Here is a 23,329-nt window from a genome sequence, read left to right as displayed (position 1 = left end):
TGCTTAGAAAATTATTGGTGGAGTCTTGTTTATGTGTTAAATGCTATTTTTTGTCGGTATTTCCATTCTTGCACTTGTATTTATGCAAAGAAATGCCTGGAATACTGTTAACCAAAAGTCAATACTGGCTTATTTCTGCCTGATAGAGTCAGAACAATGTGTTTAATTCTGTGCTTAACTGTACCGTTTAAATTTTAATAATTGGCACATATTGTGTTGCCAAAATAAAAGTTATTATTCTTAAAAATATAACACTTTGAAGACCTAATAATGTAAACAGTTGATTTTTCATTGTGTTATCCTGTGTTTTCCATACTTGGAGATACATTTTTCCTCAGATTTTGCTTGTATGAATTACACCATATCCCAGCAACCTCTTTGTACTGCTTTGCTATCACATCTGTGCAAGATATTGAAAGAGGAGGTGTTTTAATACTATCTGATATACTATCTGGAGTCTATGTTTACATTTATGAAAATAATTTAAAGGTTTAGAAAAATAAACCACTTAGTTCTAGCAAAAAGGAAAAAAATAGATGATACACACTTTTCTGGAAACTGAAGAAATAAGCGCACAACAGGAGACTATCCTTAAATGTAAAAATATGCATAACAACTCTGGAAATGAAGTTTCCTATAGTTCAAAATACTACAAGAAAGACAATATTTTGATGTAAAATATGTGAATTTATGTATATGTTGCCTAAGGGATGAGACATTATTTCCTTTAAAATGTCTCTTAAAATGAAAGAACGTCATGAGTAGAAATCTTAGTTTGTCTTCTGAAGAGATTTTGTGTCTCTAGAGTGTGCTGGCCACCTGCCTCATCTTAGACCTTTTGAATCAAATGACAAAGAGTGACTCTGGAGGCAAATTGCTTTCACCTACCATTTTCCTAATCAATATTTGAAAAGCAACCACATAATCCATTGATAACATCAATTTCTGTGTTCACATCTGAATTACTTCCAAAACCTTGGTGTTTTCTGCCACATTTTACTTCTCTTAACAATCCTTTCCTCTTCGTTCTCATTTCTCCTACGTTCTCTGTTAAAAAAACAAAAAAAAAAAAACATGCTCATCTGTTCGCTAATTTTCTTTTATGCTGATTTTAGTCACTTATATGCTGATTTTAGTGGCTCATCAAAATACCATTACTGAAATGGTATTGATAAAAACATTAAATGTTTTTTACTTTTTGGAAACATGTTTTTTTTTCCTCCAAAACTATAATCTCTACTTTTCCTTTCTGCTCAGATCCTTAAGTCTCACAGTCCAATCTTCAGAAAGCTATTGCTTGACCCTTTTGAGACCAAATCAGTCCTTTCCTTCTTTACATTCTCTAGCTATGAACAAGCTTTTTAAAATTATTTTGGCTAGGCATGGTGGCTCATCTTTGTAATCCCAGCACTTTGGGAGGTCAAGCTGGGTGGATCGCTTGAGCTTCAAGACCAGCATAAGCAACATGGCGAAACCCCATCTCTACAAACAAATTAGCCAGGCAGTGGTGGTGTAGGCCTGTAGTCCCAGCTACTCAGGAGGCTGAAGTATGAGGATCACCTGAGCCCAGGAGGCAGAGGTTGCAGTGAACTAAAATTGTGCCACTGCATTCCAGCCTGAGTGACACAGTGAGACCCGCTCTGAAAAATAAAATAAAAACTAAAAATTATTTCATCTAGGGCCAAACATGCCTATGCAGAAATATGAAATAAATGGGCTGGGCGCGGTGGCTCACGCTTGTAATCCCAGCACTTTGGGAGGCCGAGGTGGGCCGATCACGAGGTCAGGAGATTGAGACCACGGTGAAACCCTGTCTCTACTAAAAAATACAAAAAATTAGCCGGGCATGGTGGTGGGCGCCTGTAGTCCCAGCTACTCGGAGAGGCTGAGGCAGGAGAATGGCGTGAACCCGGGAGGTGGAGCTTGCAGTGAGCCGAGATCGCGCCACTGCACTCCAGCCTGGGCGATAGAGCGAGACTCCGTCTCAAAAAAAAAAAAAGAAAATAAAAGAAATATGAATATATAATGATAAATATATTCAACTTTCAGAAAATGTCCTATGTATAACTAGATGCTCTGAAGGTGAAGAACCATTTAAGGACATAGATAACACCAATGCATTTTTATCCAGGAATTATGTTAATAAAAAGCAAAGCAGAATAAAGAAAGATACAATACTTCATGGAAGCTTAGACATGTGGCCCCTGTGTTACGCAGGCTAATACACAGACTTTATTTATTCTACTTAGCTCACTCGCATCTCTGCCAAACCCCTGCCTACTTTAAAATGATGTCCAGAGAATCATTTAACAGACAGGGGCAGGGCTCCACAGATGAAGTAATTTCACATACAACATATACAAGTGGCAGACACATATACATATTTTACTTGTCTTTAGGTCTTTCACCTGCTGGTTAAGTACTCTCCAAAATTAGGAACAGTATATCGCAATAAATAGACAAATGAATGTTGAACAGGATTGGATACTTGATTCAACACCTAATTTTGCTACTATCTTCCTGTGTAAGCTTAAACAAATCACGACTTCTCTGGGTCTTGAATGACCTTATCAAGAAAATAACCGAGTTTGAATAATGAATACTAAAGTCCTTTTCAAAACTGTCTTTGAATCCATAACACATATATTGCCTTTTTTAAAAAAATAAAATGACACTATAGTAAATACTGAAATGTAATGAGTACTAATAAAAGTTTTTAGTTCCTATTCAATAATTTCTAGCAGCTATATAACACTTTGTTAGAGTACTCTCAGATGTAGAATAATAGTTTGTAATGATAATAACCTTCAGAATTAACTGAAAGTTTATCTCGAGAATCCAGAAGCCATGCAATGTTAGGTATTTATTGCCATTTCCTTTTTTCCATTTGTTCTTGTATTTTATAAGCACATACTAGCTGTTAATACAAGTCACAACTGAATGAAATTCGTTATTACTATGCTTTTATTTGCTTTCATATTTTTTGGCATAAAAAACACCATATAGTTTCCCACCATAGAGAGGACAAGGGAAAGGTAACATTTTACAGATTTCTAATTTCCTTTTAAACATGTGTCAGCATTACTTTGGCACATAAAGCAAAAATTCCAAGTGGTAACAGATCCCAAATGATCAATACATATTATAGTATATATTATTTCTTTAATTAGAAAAATGATGGTTAAGCTTCAATTTATATGCTCATTCTTTAATTTTAAAATGTATGAAATGAATATAAATGATATATATTAGCATTATTAAAGACCAGTTCTAAAATCTAATAAAATGTTTTTTAAAGGTCATGTAACACCAAATTTTAAAGTGGTTCCTATGCTTTGAAATTAAAGACTCATTTTTGGATAAATGATATAGATTATCTGGAAATGCAATTGAGCTCTTTATGTTTCTTGTATTTCCCGTGGTATCTACAACCAGCAAAACTGGCAAGTGCTTATGTTTGCTGCTTTTATAAAGCTGCTCTAAAGAATCTCATGAAATTGCAATTCAAAACCATTTGGAATGTTTCAACAAGGTATCTCATCGATTACAGAGTTGTACCTTTTGCCTAACTTCCAATGATTCCAAAGAGTTGAATCTGAAGATTTTTCTTTCTTCATTTCCTTTTTTTGACACACTAATAGATGTTATTTATTTCTAAAACCTGGATTTTTTTCAATTAGGTCATATACCAATCTTAATATTTCATTGAAGGGTAATTTATCACATGTTCTCAAAAAACAATTTAAAAAGCATTAGTAAAATGATTTTTTTATATTAAGACCCTTCTTTACTATGACTCATTAAGCCAAATAATGTTGTAAACTTTCTCTCTTCATTAACTGATGACTTGTAACACTCCCTAATGGTTTCAAAAGGTTTACAAGGACTGCCTTATCTTTCTATACTTGATTTTAAGACCAGGGCAATCTTTACATTAATATTTTGTTCCAGAATGTAGTTACCTCAAAGTATCTCCTATTACTTCAAGGTAATAGGAAAGTATAATCACAATGGTATTATTCTTTAATGATCAAAGCATTCTCTTGTATATAATTCCACCAAGGTGGCCGTATTGAGTCTCCTGTTGTGCTTCAGGAAAAAACATTCCTTCCCCATAGAACCTTTCAGAGTGGTCACTGCAAGTACTTCAGTTGATGCGAACAGAAAAAATAAAATACCTGATACACATTCTAAGTAGTTAGTTCTCTGTTTTTCAATGCTACATTATTTTCAAGAGATAGTAATGACTGGTGTCAACTCCAGAGTTGACAGAACACTTTCTATAACAACAATATTAACAACAATAAACTTTTGTCATACCAAACACTGATCTAAGTTTTAAAAAAATATATTAACTCATTTAAATCTCCTAACAAACCAGTTTGATATTTGTAGTTATTAATCTCATTTACAAGTAAAAAAAACTCAAGGACAGAAAAGTTACATAATTCTGATAACAGTTGAGAGAGTAGAAGTTTGAACCCAAATAGTTTGACCCAGAAATGACTGCTCTAATTACTGCAATAGGATGCAGCAACTATGTGGCTATAAAATTCTGGTAGAATCAGTGGAGCTGTTGGTATAGAGCTTACTCTTGAGGGGTGCATCTGAGCATGTCAGATACGTAGGTTCTGATTTTTCTATGATTACTATTGGGCAGGTTTAGTTAAAAGTTTGAAACATAAGTGTCCAACATGTGGTTTTCAACCAACTAAGGGTTAGAATCCTCAAGTTCTAATACCTTACTGTCACATCTGATATTACATATTTTGTGAGGGGGGGGGATGAAGGCGGTGTTTTTGTTCTTTGTCATTTTGTTTGTATTTTGAACCCAAATAAAGGCTCATAGGTTATTTTTGTTGGCGAATTTAGGATGTAAAGATGAGAAAGCCATACTAGAAACCACACAACTCACTGGGCCAGCAAGCCACCTCTCTGATTAAACAAACGAAGTGGCAAACAGTGCACGTGTCATATGTAAAACTCTGATACCTCTAGAAAACTTTGAAATGTAAAGTAATCTTTCTTTGTAAACCTCTCCTTGACATTTGTATATTATTTTGTTGTCGATTATCTATGTAGTTTTCTCACTTGTAAAACTCCCTGACATGGTTTTGAAAGGGTTTGCAAGGAATGCATTATATTATATTTCTATATTTGATTTTAAGATGTTCCATAGTTTAGAAGATAACGACATAGATGTTGGTTATCATTATGTACTTTTCTTCCAAAATTCTTTCTCTGTTTCATGTGACTGTTTCCTCTCCACAGGGACGTCATAAGTTTTTAAGGTGAAGGTCCGTGTTACTATTTGTTTTAGATTTGCTCGCTTTTAGAGCTTGGAATACAGTAAACAGATAATCAAGGAATGCTGACTCTCTTTACTGCTGCCTCATGCAAAGTAAGGTAGTAATCTCTTTATAACTTCATTCTTAAACATCCTTGCATTTTTGTATATCTTAAAGATAGATTTTTCATAAAAGGATAAATACATTAAACTTTTTGGGGGATAATTATACATTTTAGAATAAAACATTTAATAAAAAAGTTTTAATGAAACATTTGTCACAATTCTTCATCTAGGAAATGACTGTCTCACTCTAATAGAAAAATAAATTGATTAAAAGACAAGTCTGCCAGGATTTTATCTTTATAAAAAAGAGAGTTTAGCATTCTCATAAAAAAAATTGAAGGGAACAGAATTTTTTAAATTTCTGCATTAACATTTTAATTATAGTAGTAATAAGAAACTAATACCTAATCTATCTATTGATTCTGTCAACTTTACCTTCAAAATACATCCAAATTCTCAGTACTCTTCTCCTCCAGCTCCTACTCAGCTTGAACTGCAATCACCTTTTTTGCCCTTGCTACCCATCTCTAAATATATGTCCCTATGACCCACTACACTGATTTCATGACCACATTTTTTTCATAGGTAATAACCTTTAGCTTGGAAACAACACTACAGAGTACCCAGGATAATATAAAAGATTCCCAACGAACTAATATTAATGCTGTCACTGCACATTAAAGAAAACTCCAAAACTAATGAACCCTACGTAGAACAATGCTTATTTTAAACCATTTATTATTTTATATCGACAAATGATCTCACATCATTACACTATGAATATTAAATGTGAATTTTTGAAATCAATGTTCCATAAATTGAAAGAATGTAGAAATAAAATGTGTTCTAAAAAAGAATTATAAAATAACAGAACACTACTGCTTTAAAACCGAAGACATTTAAACATAAATGTTATTACATATTTCTCCAGGGAGAATAATAATTCTTAAGTAGTTCTGTTAAATTTAACAGATTAATTTGTAACCAGTGGATGTCAAAAGTGAGTGAAGCGGCAGGAATCTTTTAACGGTACGATGATTCTCTCTTTTAGCCAGGATGAAAATAGATATTTTTTCTTATTCTCTACTTATATACCATTCCTATGTTATATCAATTCTTCCTCTGGAATATTAAGCACATCTTTATTTTCCACTGCAAATTTATCTACTACCCTATGGTAAACTTATTACCACACACTTGGACCATTAAAATAACTTCCTAAGAGGTTTAATGTCATTCTATCACTCTCGATCCAAACTGACTTTTTTTATCACTACCGGTTTATCTTCCTAAAATCTTGTTGGATTCATTTACAACCCAAACTGTTGCTTTTGCCTTTCAAAGCCTTTCCAATTTGCCTTTTTAACCTTGTCCATCATTAATATTTGTATGAGATCAGTTTTATGTGTCAACTTGGCTAAGTTACAGTGCCCAGTTATTCAATCAAATTCTAATCTAGGTGTTGCTGTAAAGTTATTTCATAGATACGATTAACATCTCTCATCAGTTCACTTTATGTAAAGGAGGTTATCCTGGATAATCTGGATGAGCCAGATCCACTGAATTGAATGGCTCTAAGAACAGAACTGAGGGACAGAACTGATGGTTGCCTGAGAAAAAAATTTCACTATTTCAGACACTGTTGTAGCACTAACTCCTTTATGTCTATAACAACTCAAGTGAGAAATTACTATTGTTACCATCCCTATTTATTGATGAATAATCACAGACATAGAAAGGTTAAGCAATTTTCCCAAAAGCACACAGTAAATAAGTGTTGGAGTCATGATATAAACCAAGGAATCTAGCTCTAGAGTCTGTATTTTTTTTTCTATTGTGCCAAGCTACTTTCTGTGGTCAAGGATTTGGTTTTCAAGTGGCATATTCTATAACAAGAGATACAGGATATCTTAAAAGGTAACTACTATGAGGTCAACCTAAAAAGTGCCACAAACAAAGGAATTCAGATAAAAACTAACACTCTTCAAATGAATTTAATGCTACTTGGTACACATACAATATATACTATCACTCATGACGCCATATTATAGTAGACAAAACTGTCCCGCCCTTCCATATTTTACTGTTCCCAGTCTGGGAAGATGTTTCTGCACCCTCTACTTCCTGTAGAATGTCTTAAAATTGTTATGCACCTGAGAATTGGCACTGGCAACTTTTCCATGTAGACAAGCAGAATGATTGGCAGAGTTAAAGGTAGATCTAATTATAATATAACCTTTTAATCTTTTATAAAGCTGTTTTTCAAAATGAGGCATATCAGTCACATAAAAATAATATTGATGGCTTCAACTGGAGCATATAATTCCACTATGATTGATAATATCAAAAATTGAGCATGCACTTTAAAATCATAGCAGCTTTCCAGATTAAAATTTTTTCAGTATAGATTTCATATAGTATACCAATAGCTAATACGAACAATATCTGTGGAAATGATGGATAACATAAACAATTTTTCTCATTCAGTTAACTAAACTTTTCATGCTAAATTAGGGCAATCAACCTTTATGTTAGGTTTATAGAAAAATTCATAAGCACTGTAGTGATTTCAAGTATAACATGTTTACACAGAATCTATTTCAGATTTCTTTGCTGGTAAGTCAGCAAGAAAAAAATAAGAGATGGTGCACTCTCCAAATTTTGCTGCTGAACAACAGCTCTGGAAGAACTTCTACATAGGCTTTTAAATGTTTCTTCCTTCTGATTCAGACTCAAATAAGAACTCTAGATGTTTCCTACCAAACACCGTTAATTTTCTCCTCAATAAACATTCTTTAATTTTTCCTGAAATAATTGCTATGCCTAATCTCACTGTATCCCAGTGTATACTTTACTAATCCATAAACATTTAAGTTCTCTTATAAAGATATTATAGTTTTGTTTTCCCCTATTCTGTCTCCAAAGTTCAGTTGCTTTTAAATTTGATGCTAATATTTCCAATCCCCTCTTTAACTTATTTCTGTGTCTTCGAAATTTTGACTCAGATCTCTCTGAAAATTATTACAAGTTTGGTGATAATTAACTACAAAATAGCACCTTTCTTTAAAGTCCCTGTTTTAAACTGAATTCACTCATTTCTTCAACAACAAATGAAATCTTTAAAGACACAGAGTATAGGTTAATGTTTCCACTTCTCTATTAAAATGCAGCAACTTGAACAAAAGAATTTTTAAAAGGCACCTTTTTGTGTGCTTTTTAAAAATAATTTAGGCTGGGCAGAGTGGCTTCTACCTGTAATCCCAGCACTTTGGGGGGCTGAGGCAGGTGGACCACTTGAGGTCAGGAGTTCGAGACCAGCATGGCCAACATGGTGAAACCCCGTCTCTTCTAAAAAGCATGGTGGCACGTGCCTGTAATTCCAGCTACTCCAGAGGCTGAAGTGGGAGAATCACTTGAACCCAGGAGATGGAGGCTGCAGTGAGCCAAGATCTCCCCAGTGCACTCCAGCCTGGCCTACAGAGCACGTCTTCGTCTCAATAAAATAAAATAAATAAAATAAAATAAAATAAAATAAAATAAAATAAAATAAAATAAAATAATAAAATAAAATAAAAATGTAAACTTTCTTCCTTTTTTCTTGAATGATAATTACATTTATGAAAATTGCAGCTCATTTCTCTCATTTGCAAGTTTTTATATTTAGGTTGTGTAATGTAACATTAAAATGTTTTTAAAGAAAGCTAATTTGTTAGTGGTTTGAGTTTCTACAAGCCATGATATTGCAAATATTTTTAACAATAATCAAAATGACTTGAAGAAAACACACGTTTGACTTAAATAGCAATTTTAAAGAATATACTTTTAAAAAGAGAAACTATTCTACAGAGAAAAATAACTTCCCATGCCACAATTATCTTATTTATGTAAACTTTTTTCAGGAATCAGTAGCCAGGAAATGTCAATACATAAGCAATCTAAGATTAGCCATGAACTAGTAATAATACTATAACAAAATAAAATTAAATAATATATGAACTATTTTTACCTTTGCATTATAGGGAATGAAATGTTTTGATAAAGCTTCAGGTGTATGCATCCATGTTTTGTCTGCAATAAAAAATACACAGAGTTAAATTTTAGGTTTCCATGGTGTCATATTCATGCATTACCATTTGTATGGTAATTTAGGACATAGAGTATTTTCTAATTCTGAGATTCTTTGCCAATTTGACAAAGAATAACCACTCAGATAGAAGAACAATGCAGTTGGGACGTGATTATAGGATTCTTTCTTTAGTATAAAAGTCCCTAGCTTTTCTTTTTAAAGTTTTCAAATAATAAAAATGATACCAAATTTTAAAAGAACATATAAAAACCACATCAGTGGGCTATGAGTAATTGCATTCATTTGTGATTTAAAACAAGTATGTTTCTTCTTTCACTTTATGCTCTCATGAATTATAGGTTATTTTTCTTAATTCCTAGAACAATAAAATATAATCTGCTCTTTAACTCTTTGCAAATATTATATTGTAGCATCAAGATTTAGCTATTCTAAAGGGAAATTATCATATTATACTAACAACTGCATTTGTATGAAGCTGAAACAAACCAACTTACTATGTTCATTTGGAAATCAATGTAATATTATGATAAATCTTTATTCTAAATTTGAGGAAACATTGATTGAAGGTCTTCTCTCAGGAATTTTGGATATAAATAGTCTCAAATGCAGTAAATCAAAATGTTTCTTAGATAAGTGTTAAAAATATTAGAAATAAAAGGATACAATATATTAAAACTAATTGTATTATATATTATTTATATCTTGTTATTTATATTTGTATTACTAATATTTTTAATTTAATTTTTGAACTTTATTAATATAGCCCACATATTTTCCCCAATATTTAGAGGAATGCACAAGGGGGAGAAAAAAATGTTAACGTTTACATGAAACAGATTGGCTTTTTTTGAATCTGCATTTATTTGGAGTAAGACTTCCCAGTCTTCAATGATATTTTGCCTCCATTAGTGTAGTTTTGTATGTATCTTATTTTTCATGGGAGTTTAAAAATTTGGAATCAGTATTACAAATAGAACAAAATCAAAGATTTATTTTACCACAAAACATATAAGTACAAACTGGAAGGAAATACTGTATTACTAACAAAGCAGTTTCAACATTAAATTTAGATTTTTTAAATGCTGTTAACAGAAACTAATTTGATACCCTTAATATGTTCTTCTTAAACTGAGTGAATGTGAAGACATAGAGAAAATGACACATATTTTTGGAATGTAAATTATTTTATACTATTTGAATAATAATGCACTATATTTATATTAAACTTGTTTATGGGGTACAATAAAATATTCTCAAGTATTTCCAATTTCTTGAGGGCCAAGAGAATTGGGTCTATTTCTGACTACTAGAGTGAATATATGATAGCCATACTTGGGTGAAATATTTTGAACAACAATACATTCTAAGCTTCAAAAAAATATTGACATTGACATTTAATGTGTGAAATTTGTATTTTTTGTAAGGATTTTCATCTTAGCTATACTTTTTGTGATTGCTAATGGATAGTAATATGATTAATTCAAGAATAATTTGCACTTAGATTTGGAGTATAGTCTTGCTTTTATACATTAAAAGAAGTAAATCACAATCCTTCTTCCAAGGCAATAAAACACAAAACAATAAAAACACCTTTAGGAAAACTAAAAAGATGTCCAATTTCTCATTTTAACTCCTTCACTTAATTCTTTTCATGTCTCCTTTCCAAAACATACAACACATCTCAGGAGTATGTAAACGCTGACTGAACTCTCACTATGATGGGTCACACCAATCCTGAGGCAGAGAGGTATTAATAATTTCTTTCTCCTATAAACCACTATTACTTGAAAACTGATGAAAATGCCTCCGTTACAGACTCATATTGCAGCGACCTAAAAAGAGTATACCAAGCTGCTTCTGCTGACAGACTAAAGTAATCACAATATTAAATTCCAGTGGATAAGCTGCAGTTCCTACAATGACAAAAATCTGCATCCATATATCAAGCGCTGATAATTTAGTGCTTGTTTATTACATAACCTCAAGTATGAGCAGTACATTTATAAAACCTGAAGGATTTCCAAAATGAGTTCTTACTGTCATCCTAATTTATACTTTGGCAAAAAAATGACAAAATAAAACTCTTTATATTAACTTATAGATAGGACTAAATCTTGAGTAGGAAATACACATGATGGTCCTTAGTCACTATATGTGTTCATAGAAGGCATTAGATATATGAAAATGTGCAGAAATGGGAATATAGACATTCTAGAAAGAGTTCCTCTTCCTTGAATTAAAGTAAAATCACTAACTCAAAATTGAAGACTTACATGAAGGAAAATGCCAACATTTCAACATATTTGACAAATATCAATGTACTCTGATTGCTGGGTCAATAAATTTAGGTTTTCAAAATGCATCTAGATTAAGAACTCATCAAGAAATATAGAGTAAATTCATTATTTTTAATATCATCAGAGCTTACAATGATGAAACACCTACTTTTGAGTACATTAAATTTAAAACTAAATGCTGATTAATGAATAGATACATTTGAATAAAATGTTTGTTTAAAAAGAAACATTTAAATATTAAATTTTAAGTGCTGTGCATTATGATATCTACTCAATAGTATGTCAACTAAGTTTAAAAAATGTAATTAGTTGAATTAATCATTTATTCACATGTTATTTTTATACTTTTTTACTTAATGATTTATATTTGATGTAATAAATAGAATATAGAATTTTTTTAATTGAAAGAGAAAATTAACATAGGGAAAAAATCTAAAACAAAGACAATCATTAAAATTTAATCTATGATTATATTTGACTAATTTTTAAAGAGCTTTTCAAAAGAGCTCAAAATGATATGACTCTAATATATTCAGCACTCTTCAGAATCTCTGAGTAACTCTAACACCGTTAGAGCATTTGCAAAGAAAATCAGCGAATTCAATCAAGAAATACAAACTTACTAATTCGGAGATTTAATTTTAAAAAAATACAATTATGTTTAGGTTTAAGATGGTCTTTTTTCCTTAGGCTTCTGAGGTCCTGGATCATTTAGTAAGATTACATGTGATGGCCAAGTATATTGGGTATCTACGACATAAAGAGGTAAGCTTTTATTGATAGAAGACCATCTTGCTTTGTTTAGGATACTGTACACAGGGTATGCTGATGGTAGTTTTGGAAAAGTGACTTAAATTAAATATTCTCTAGTGATATAATTATAGCTTATACCTCCAGCTTATCCAGATATACAAATTCTCTCAAACAATTTAAGTTTTTCATCTGAAATTAAAATTTAATGAAATAATGCTATTGATTGAAACCAGGAGCAGGGGCTCTTAAAATTTTTTCTTTAACAACTTTACCAAATGATAGGGTCAGAATTGATTGGTGAACTTAAGGTAAAATTTTCAGTTCAAGTTCTAACTTCAGGTTGGAGTAAAATATTAGTGAATAATTTCATGGTACTAAATCATTAGACCTGAAAAATAAGAGAAGTCAAAAGAAATTCAAAGAGAATGAAGCAAATCAGGAATTAACAAGTGCTTCTGCTTCTTGATTCTCCAAATCACTCCACTATTCCTATGGTTGTACTCCCACTGTGTTCAAATGAGACAAATATACAATTACTGGTTACTCACATTACTATCCAACTCTTGGGATTTCTCAATGAAAAACCATTCTAAACCCCCTTCAAATAAACAGTAAATTAGAGATGTGGAGTTTCAACTTTAAAGTGATAGGAAAGGAGGATTGTAAGCATATATATATATATATATATATATATATATATATATATATATATATAAAGAAGGTCTAGAAGTGTTTATTAAAAACAAGTTAGAGTGATTAAAGTGTTAAGTTGTGATGTAAGATTTCTATTAGTTTATTAAAAATACTTCAGGTTGGGCACAGTGGCTCCCGCCTATAATCCCAACACTTTGGGAGGCCAAGGCAGGAGGATTACTTGATGCTAGGAGTTTGAGACCAGCCCTGGCAACGTAGCAAGATCCTATCTCTACATAAAACAAAACAAAAACTTCAATATATCATATAATTATTTATAGATTTTGTTACTAGTAAAAATGAAAGAAACACTGTTTTACTTTTGGTACCTTTTGTAAATCAGAAGCAGCTACAGACTACAATCAATGTCATTTTGCTTTCCCCTTATTCAGGAAAAGCAAGTAAAATAATAAATTTCTAGCTTCCCAGGGTTGAAGAGTGCCTTAAAGGTCACATTATCTAAATTCTCACTGAATACATTAATCTTCTCTGCCACATCCAAATGTTTGAACACCTCTCACTTCAGAGATCAAAAAAAGCTAGTAATTTGAGTAATTTAATTAAACTTTTACATGACTTTCTTGAAATTCATTTTCCCTATATTAAATCAGTGACATTATCATTTACACCTATTTGTCCTTTACTAAACTCAACCCCATGGCTAAATGGCAGTCCTTCAAATATTGAAAGACAGCTCTCATTAACACATTAATGGTTCTCAGTCATGTTTCCTGTTGCATGGCTGAAAGTCCTGAAGTCATCTCAGTCTTTCTCATCTGGGCATGTTACTATGTGTCAGTTAACACTGTAACCTTTTAAAGGGAGAACACCCAGTGCCCGACTGCCTGATATCGAACAGAACACTAGTCATAGTTCTGGACTATTCATTATCCATACATTAGAAAATGACACAGAGCCTTTGATACTCACACTGCTGACTTTATTCTTCAGCCATTTTTACTCACACAGCATTCAAGATGCATCTTCCAAATAACAGCAATATTTGAATCATGATAAAAGTATTAGATTTTCTGGGCCCTTGTTTGACAATCTGCAGTATCTTAGTAAGTTTATAGTGTGGAATAAGGGCTAACTTGTCATGTTTTCCTCACACATCTGTAATCCTACCATAGCATTCATGTGTCATTATCTTCTTGCTTTCAATCATCTATGAATTTGATTATCATTATTTAAGCATTCTTCCCCAATTCATTAATAATGTAAAACAGGAGAGAGCCCCATGCCCTCCACTAGAGAACTCCTTTGAGAATGGAAAGGATACATTATTTAAACTTCACTGACCTACACAAAGTTATACTTACTTTTCTATCTTTCTTTATAAGTGCATCATAAAATAGTTTGCCAAATGCTACGTTTTTCTGCCCATTAAAAAACAACATCTAACTAGCTGTTTCTTTCAGTCCTATAGTGATCACTATAATATACTACATTCGTAGTTATTTAAATTCCTACCTAAAAATTAATAACAAACTTATTTTGGCCTCATTGCTTTCAATCTATCTACTACCAATCCTCACATATTGTTCAATGATAGGTGAAGCCTGTGCACACACACACACATAATTATGAATGAATTTATGTTACCTTAATCTTATGTAAGCCCAGGGAATTTAGTATTATATGGCCACATAAGCTAAAGTTAGGACAAAGTTTCAGATCATTTTATTCTTTGCAATTTCACAAGCTTCAAATTGCCAGGCGACATATTATCACATATGTATTGTGAACTCAGTGTAATAAAAAACTTTGATCTTTCATTAGGGTGATAACTAAGGAGAGCTAATTAGCAACGTTTGCAGATTTGTGTTGCTCTAATCTAACTTCATTTCTGGGCCAGGTGGTTTGACAAGAAGAAAAACTGATTTCTTAACATCTCTGCTTATGTTCATAGCAACATTGGCTTGACTCCGAAGTTTTAAAAAATGACCACACTTACCTTTCTTCCTGCTAAAAGCACGGTTCATGATGAGGATCGGCCAAATAAATGTTCAGTTCCACGTCTTATATCCTGTAAAAGTGACAAAATATTAAGACATAAACAAAGGACTGTTGACTGACCTCTCTTTTGCTAATGTGGTTTTAATTATAAAAGCTTTTTAAATTTTTTAAAATATTTACAAACAATATTCTAAAATGCCTCAAAGGACATTTGGGTAAGAAAAAACACAAGTACTTAATAACGTGAGTGGCACAAGCAGATAGGAACGTCTCAACAGAAATTCCTCCCAAGTTCTTCAATTTTGTCTTTTTTCTATTATATATCCATCATTAACTATATTTATTTGCAAACTTAAGGAGAAGAAAGATCAATACTTTTTCCTCAGCTTGTTGACAAGAGGTGTGTATATAAACACTTTACTTTTTATTTACCTAAGGCCCAGAAGAGTTTTATGTTTATTACAAAGTCACAAAGACAGGTGATATACTAGGAGCAGTGGTTAAAACATAGGATAAAATTACCTACCACTTAAGATTGTTTTACACATTAGGAAAGGTATGAAAGTACTTGGTACAGTATTTGGTACATATTGAACTCAGAAAATATTAGCTACTATCTTTGTGTTAGATATAGCATGGGATCTAAATTTAGTGCTCTTTTTATATGCATTATTTATCCATCAAAGAGGTCCTCTTAATACCTGTTCTGTACTGTATTTGCTATGAGGGTTACACATCAAATTAAGCAGCTTGGGTAAAGGACTTTATGCACTGTTGTCCAATTGAGATCTTTCCATTTTATATATTTAATGACTTCGTGTAAAAAACAACAACAACAAAAAGATTTCTGGAGTAATTCCCTCAGAGACTCAGAGACAATTCACATTAAGGTCTAAGAAGAAAGCTACGATTAAATATTTATTGGTACTGCATTGTAATCTATATTTGGGGTCCACATAATAGTTAATCTTACTGATACAACACTCAGAAATAACTTTGCTGCTCTAGCAACAGAATATTCATGAACTGACATTAAGATAGCCTTTCACTTCTACTTTATCTTCTATGAGGACTAGTGTTACAGGTACATTATAGGGTAACACAAATACTTTTTTAGAATTAAAATATTTTGCTATTTTTTAAAAATATGCATTTTTTTCATTTTTAGAATTCAACCACATTAAATAAAACTGTTTAATAATGTTCTTCCTTGATAACCTAGAGACCTGCTTCAACAGAAATCAAAGGAAACTCATGTGCTTGGTGTAAGAGCCCAGTTTGGTGTGCTTCCATCTGCAGATGACAAGACAGTAACTGAACTCTGGGTAAAACTTCCCCACTCTCTGCCCACTACTGCCTAGAGGTCTCAACTGTTAAGAGATAAATTCACGAGAGACCAAAAGCTCTGCATGATTCTGGAAATACCTTCCCCCATTCCACTCTAAGTCTCAAAGTCTCACCACCACTTCCTGCTAGGAGACCTTCATAATTTTATCACATTCTTTATTCCTAAGTATGTGAGTCAACATAAGCAGCTCAGGTTACTCTCATCACTCAGAGAATCTAATTCTAATGCATTACATTCTGTAACCACATCTTTTTTTTTTTTTTTTTTTTTTTTTTTGAGACGGAGTCTCGCCCTGTCACCCAGGCTGGAGTGCAGTGGCGCAGTCTCGGCTCACTGCAAGCTCCGCCTCCCGGGTTCACGCCATTCTCCTGCCTCAGCCTCTCCGAGTAGCTGGGACTACAGGCACCCGCCACCACGCCCGGCTAATTTTTTTATATTTTTAGTAGAGATGGGGTTTCACCGTGGTCTCGATCTCCTGACCTCGTGATCCGCCCGCCTCGGCCTCCCAAAGTGCTGGGATTACAAGCGTGAGCCACCGCGCCCGGCCCTGTAACCACATCTTTCACTTCTCCCATCATTTGGAAACATTTCACTGTGTCATCTGGCATTCACAGTAAATCATTATCAAAATGCACTCAGAATTTTTTCTAAAGATTTTATCCATTCTGCTGCTCTTATTGAAACCTAGTTGTTGCCTGAGCAAACTAGTTCTACTGCAGTCCTTTCAACAGGCTGGCTGTTTATCTCCCACACATATTATACCAATAGACCAAGAAATTATGCATTTTCAATTACTGTACTTCTCTTTTTTTCAAAATCCTTAATTTCTTTGAGGATTTTGCCATCAGACTCTATGTACATAATGGAATATAACACAACAGAGAATATACTATATTTGGTATCATTTCAAAAGTCACTTTTCACCTATATCTTAACATACCTGGTTATTTATTGAGCACATCCTGAAGAAATAAGGAAAAATTAAAAATAAACTAGTAGAAAAAGAACGTAATACATGCAAATGTAAAATCTGTCTTCTCTGGAAAGATAAAGTAACAAAATACTATGAAGTTTATTAATCAGCAGACCAAATTTAATATACCTGCCAACTACTCAAATTTCATCACTATGAGGTGGACATTTTCAACAAAAGAAGATTGTGAAATATAAAAAAGGAGTTTAATACTACATGATTTAAAAATTATTAAAATTAAATAATAGTGTGACTTTTAAATTAAAAAAACATAGTGCTGGAAGTTCTGGCCAGGGCAATCAGGCAGGAGAAGGAAATAAAGGGTATTCAATTAGGAAAAGAGGAAGTCAAATTGTCCCTGTTTGCAGATGACATGATTGTATATCTAGAAAACCCCACTGTCTAAGCCCAAAATCTCCTTAAGCTGATTAGCAACTTCAGCAAAGTCTCAGGATACAAAATCAATGTAAAAAATCACAAGCATTCTTGTACACCAATCACAGACAAACAGAGAACCAAATCATGAGTGAACTCCCATTCACAGTTGCTTCAAAGAGAATAAAATACCTAGGAATCCAACTTACAAGGGATGTGAAGGACCTCTTCAAGGAGAACTACAAACCGCTGCTCAATGAAATAAAAGAGGATACAAACAAATGGAAGAACATTCCATGCTCATGGGTTGGAAGAATCAATATCATGAAAATGGCCATACTGCCCAAGGTAATTTATAGATTCAATGCCATCCCCATCAAGCTACCAATGACTTTCTTCACAGAATTGGAAAAAACTACTTTAAAGTTCATATGGAACCAAAAAAGAGCCCGCATCGCCAAGTCAATCCTAAGCCAAAAGAACAAAGCTGGAGCATCACGCTACCTGACTTCAACTATACTACAAGGCTACAGTAACCAAAACAGCATGGTACTGGTACCACAACAGAGACATAGATCAATGGAACAGAACAGAGCCCTCAGAAATAATGCCGCATATCTACAACTATCTGATCTTTGACAAACCTGACAAAAACAAGCAATGGGGAAAGGATTCCCTATTTAATAAATGGTGCTGGGAAAACTGGCTAGCCATATGTAGAAAGCTGAAACTGGATCCCTTCCTTACATCTTATACAAAAATTAATTCAAGATGGATTAAAGACTTAAATGTTAGACCTAAAACCATTAAAATCCTACAAGAAAACCTAGGCAATACCATTCAAGACATAGGCATGGGCAAGGACTTCATGTCTAAAACACCAAAAGCAATGGCAACAAAAGCTAAAATTGACAAATGGGATCTAATTAAACTAAAGAGCTTCTGCACAGCAAAAGAAACTACCATCAGAGTGAACAGGCAACCTACAGAATGGGAGAAAATTTTTGCAACCTACTCATCTGACAAAGGGCTAATATCCAGAATCTACAATGAACTCAAACAAATTTACAAGAAAAAAACAAACAACCCCATTAAAAAGTGGGCGAAGGACATGAACAGACACTTCTCAAAAGAAGACATTTATGCAGCCAAAAAACATATGAAAAAATGCTCATCATCACTGGCCATCAGAGCATGCAAATCAAAACCACAGTGAGATACCATCTCACACCAGTTAGAATGGCGATCATTAAAAAGGCAGGAAACAACAGGTGCTGGAGAGGATGTGGAGAAATAGGAACACTTTTTACACTGTTGGTGGGACTGTAAACTAGTTCAACCATTGTGGAAGTCAGTGTGGTGATTCCTCAGGGATCTAGAACTAGAAATACCATTTGACCCAGCCATCCCATTACTGGGTATATACCCAAAGGACTATAAATCATGCTGCTATAAAGACACATGCTCACGTATGTTTATTGTGGCACTATTCACAATAGCAAAGACTTGGAACCAACCCAAATGTCCAACAACAATAGACTGGATTAAGAAAATGTGGCACATATACACCATGGAATACTATGCAGCCATAAAAAATGATGAGTTCATGTCCTTTGTAGGGACATGGATGAAACTGGAAATCATCATTCTCAGTAAACTATCGCAAGGACAAAAAACCAAACACTGCATGTTCTCACTCATAGGTGGGAATTGAACAATGAGAACTCATGGACACAGGAAGGGGAACATCACACTCCGGGGACTGTTGTGGGGTGGGGGGAGGGAGGAGGGACAGCATTAGTAGATATACCTAATGTTAAATGACGAGTTAATGGGTGCAGCAAAACAACATGGCACATGGATACATATGTAACAAACCTGCACATTGTGCACATGTACCCTAAAACCTAAAGTATAATAATAAAAAAAAATAAAATAAAATGTAAACAACTTGGAGGCATATAAATACAACAAGAATAACAAAAAATAACTCTTCACATAATTATATAAAATTCATTTGAGCAAACATGGAGGATATATAATGACATGATAATACTATGGCTCTAAAACACCAGAAGCACTTTTGCTTGCTCACAAAATGCATAGATATAAATGTCAATATATATCAGATAAGTCATTCTTTTGAAATAAACTATAATTTAACTATCCAAATACCACTTCTTAGCATTTTATTTGATGCAATGTGCACTCTACACTTTTTTTGTAAAGCACGTCTTACAACTCCACCAGAAAGTATGTAGATACTAGCTACTTTGTTCAGTACCCCAACGTGTATAATACAATACATGACACGAGGTTGGCATTCAATGTACTATTTATTTTATGTATTAATAATGCATGTTTTAATGTACTTTTATAATTGAAATAAAATATATAGTTAAAATTTTAATACTAGTAAGTTAAGAAATACAATTCTATATAAATTGACTTTATCTCAATTTATGGTGTAACATAAATCCTGCTTTTTAGAGAAACTTTTCACAAATATTGTTTTAGTGACTACAAACACATGCATGAATCATTTCCCTATTATTAAAAAAATGTTACTTTTGGGAGGCAGAGCAAGATGGCAGAATAGAAGGCTCCACCGATCGTCTCCCCAACAAAGACATTAATTTAACAACTATCCAAACAAACAAACAAAAGCACCTTCACAAGAATCAAACATCAGATGAGCACTCACAGTGCCTGGTTTTAACTTTGTATCACTGAAAGAGGCACTGAAAAGGTAGAAGGAACAGTTTTGAATCACTAGCATCACTCCTCTCCTACCCTCAGCAGGAGCATTTCTGAGTGCTGGGGAAGGGAGACCACAGCAATTGTAAGGCATTCAACTCAGTGTTATCCTGTTATAGCAGAAAGGAAAACCACACCAAACTCAATTGACCCCTGGCCATGGAGGGAGCCTTTAAAACTGCCTTAGCCAGAGGGATATGTCTGATTCCAGCTGTCGAAACTTTAGTTGCCACAAGCCTTGCCACTGTGGGCTAAAGTGTTCTGGGGCTCCAAATAAACTGGAAAGGCAATCTAGGCCACAAGCAATGCAAGTTTTAAGTGAGTCCTAGTGATGAACTGGGACCAGAGCTAGTAGAATGCTGGGGCACGTGACCTACTGAGACACAAGCTGAGGCAATTAAGCTCCAAAAGAGACCCCTTCTTTCCATTCAAGGAGAGAAGAGGGAAGAGTGGAAAGGACTCTGTCTTGCATCTTGGATAACAGCTCAGTGACAGCAGGGTAGGGCATCTGTCAGAGTTACCAGGTACCTGTTCCAGGTTCTAGCTCCAAGACAACATTTCTAGACCCCTTGCACCAGAAGATAATCCTTTGCCTTGAAAGGAAAAACTCAGTACTAGTAGCCTTCATTACCTACTAAATGGAGAGCACTTGGGCATTGAATAACCAGCAGTAATACTCAGGTGGTACATTGAGAAACTTGGGTGAGACTCTGAGGCTTACTGACTTCAAGTGAGACTCAGCACATTCCCAACTGTGGTGGCTATGGGGCAAGATGCCTTCAGCTTGAGAAAAGTGGAGGGAAAAGTAAAGGGGACTTTGTCTTGCACCTACATACCAGCTCAGCCACAGTGGGGTAGAGAACCAACTGGTCTCTTGGGGTTGCTGATTCCAAAACTGGGCTCTTGCACAACATTTCTGGACCTGTCCTTGGCCAGAGGCGAGTCCACTGCCCAGAAGGGTGAGTCTCAGGACTGGCAAGATTCACCACAAGCTGACTAAAGAGCCCACGGACCTTAAGGTAACATCAGCAGTAGGCTGGCAGTACTCACTGCAGGCCTGTAGTGACAGTTGCCATGGGGTGAGGCATACCTTCCTTTGGAAAGGGGATGAAAGATTGAGAAGGACTGTGTCTTGTGGTTTCAGCTCAGCCACAGTACAACAGAATACCAGGAAGACTTCTAAGTGATTTTGACTCTAGTTCATGGCTTCCAATAGGCAACTCTGGACCTGCCTGGGGCCTGGGATAACACGGTGCCCTGAATGGAGGGACAGAGGCCTAGCTGGCTTTGCCACGTGCTGATTGTAAAGCCCCAGGGTCTTGAGAGAAAACAGGCAATAGCCAGGGGTTACAGCAGGTCTTGGGCAAGAACCAGTGCTGTTCTGGCTTCAGGTCTGACCCAACACAGTATGTCACTCCACCCCACTTCAGGTGGTTCAGAACAGAGAGAGAGAGACAGAGAGAAAGAGAGAGACCCCATTTGTTTGAAAGAAAAATAAGAGAAGAAGAGAAGAGGTCAACTCTCTGCATGGTGATCTGGAGAATTCTTTCAGATCTTGTTCAAGACAATCAGGGCAGTATCTCTATGAGTCTCTAAGAACCACAGCATTACTGGGCTTGGGGTCCCCCCTAAGGCAGATACAACTTAGATCACAACATCCAAGTCTTTTTGAATATCTGAAAAGCTTTCCCAAGAAGGACAGGTACAAACAAGTGCAGACTGCGAAGACTACAATAAATACCTAACTCTTCAATGTCCAGACACAGACAATCATCTACAAGTATTAGGACAATCCAGGTAAACATGATCTCACCAAATAAACTAAATCAGGCATGAGAAAACAATCCTGGAAAAACAAAGATGTGTCACCTTTCAGACAGAGAATTCAAAATAGCTTTGTTGAAGAAACTCAAAGAAATTCAAGATACCACAGAGAAGGCATTCAGAATTCTATTAGATAAATTAAAGAAAGAGATTGAAATAATTAAAAAGAATTAAGCAGAAATTCTGGACCTGAAAAATGCAATGGACATAGTAAAGAACATATCAGAGTCTTTTAATAGCAGAATTGACCAAACAGAAGAAACAATTAATGAGCTTGAAGCCAAGCTATTGAAAAATACATGGTCAGAGGAGACAAAAGAAAGAAAGAATTAAAAAGAATGAAGAATGCCTACCAAATCTAGAAAATAGCTTCAAAAGGGCAAATCTCAGTGTTAAGTGGCCTTAAAGAGGGAACGGAGAGAGAGATAGGAGTAGAAAGTTTATTCAAAAGGATAATATCGGAAAACTTCACAAACCTAGAGGAAGAGAGCAATATCCCAAGTACGAGAAGGTTATACAACACCAAGCAGATTTAACACAAAGAAGACTATCTCAAGGCCATTAATAATCAAACTCCCAAAGATCAAGGATAAAGAAAAGATGCTAAAATCAACAAAAGAAAGGAAATAAATAATAACACACAATGGAGTTCCAATACATCTGGCAGCAGAATTTTCAGTGGAAACCTTACAGGCCAAGAGAGAATGTCATGACATATTTAAACTGCTAAAGGAAAAAAATCTTTTATCCTAGAATAGTATATACAGTGAAAATATCCTTTAAACATAAAGGAGACATAAAGACTTTCCCAGACAAACAATAGCTGAGTTATTTCATCAACACGAGACCTGTCCTAGAATAGATGCTAAAGCAAGTACTTTAGTCAGAAAGAAAAGAACATTAATGAGCA

General features: G+C 34.2%; 1 protein-coding gene across 12 annotated transcripts in view; it reads right to left on the bottom strand.

Moving 5' to 3' along the window:
* GULP1 (GULP PTB domain containing engulfment adaptor 1) overlaps window positions 1-23,329 on the bottom strand; it is a 1,103,064-nt gene that overhangs the window by 106,813 nt on the left and 972,922 nt on the right. For all 12 annotated transcript variants that reach the window (XM_063645626.1, XM_063645627.1, XM_055289964.2 and 9 more), the window contains 2 exons: window positions 15,141-15,212; window positions 9,360-9,421 (listed from right to left, as the gene is read on the bottom strand). In XM_063645626.1, coding sequence (XP_063501696.1) covers window positions 9,360-9,421; window positions 15,141-15,168 — 90 coding nt within the window. In that variant the 5' untranslated portion in view covers window positions 15,169-15,212. The remainder of the gene's footprint in view (window positions 1-9,359; window positions 9,422-15,140; window positions 15,213-23,329) is intronic.

This window comes from Symphalangus syndactylus, chromosome 8 (assembly GCF_028878055.3).
Source record: "Symphalangus syndactylus isolate Jambi chromosome 8, NHGRI_mSymSyn1-v2.1_pri, whole genome shotgun sequence".
NCBI lineage: Eukaryota > Metazoa > Chordata > Mammalia > Primates > Hylobatidae > Symphalangus > Symphalangus syndactylus.
The sequence above is the reverse complement of the archived record's forward strand: the minus strand, read 5'-3'. Positions and strand labels throughout refer to the sequence as shown.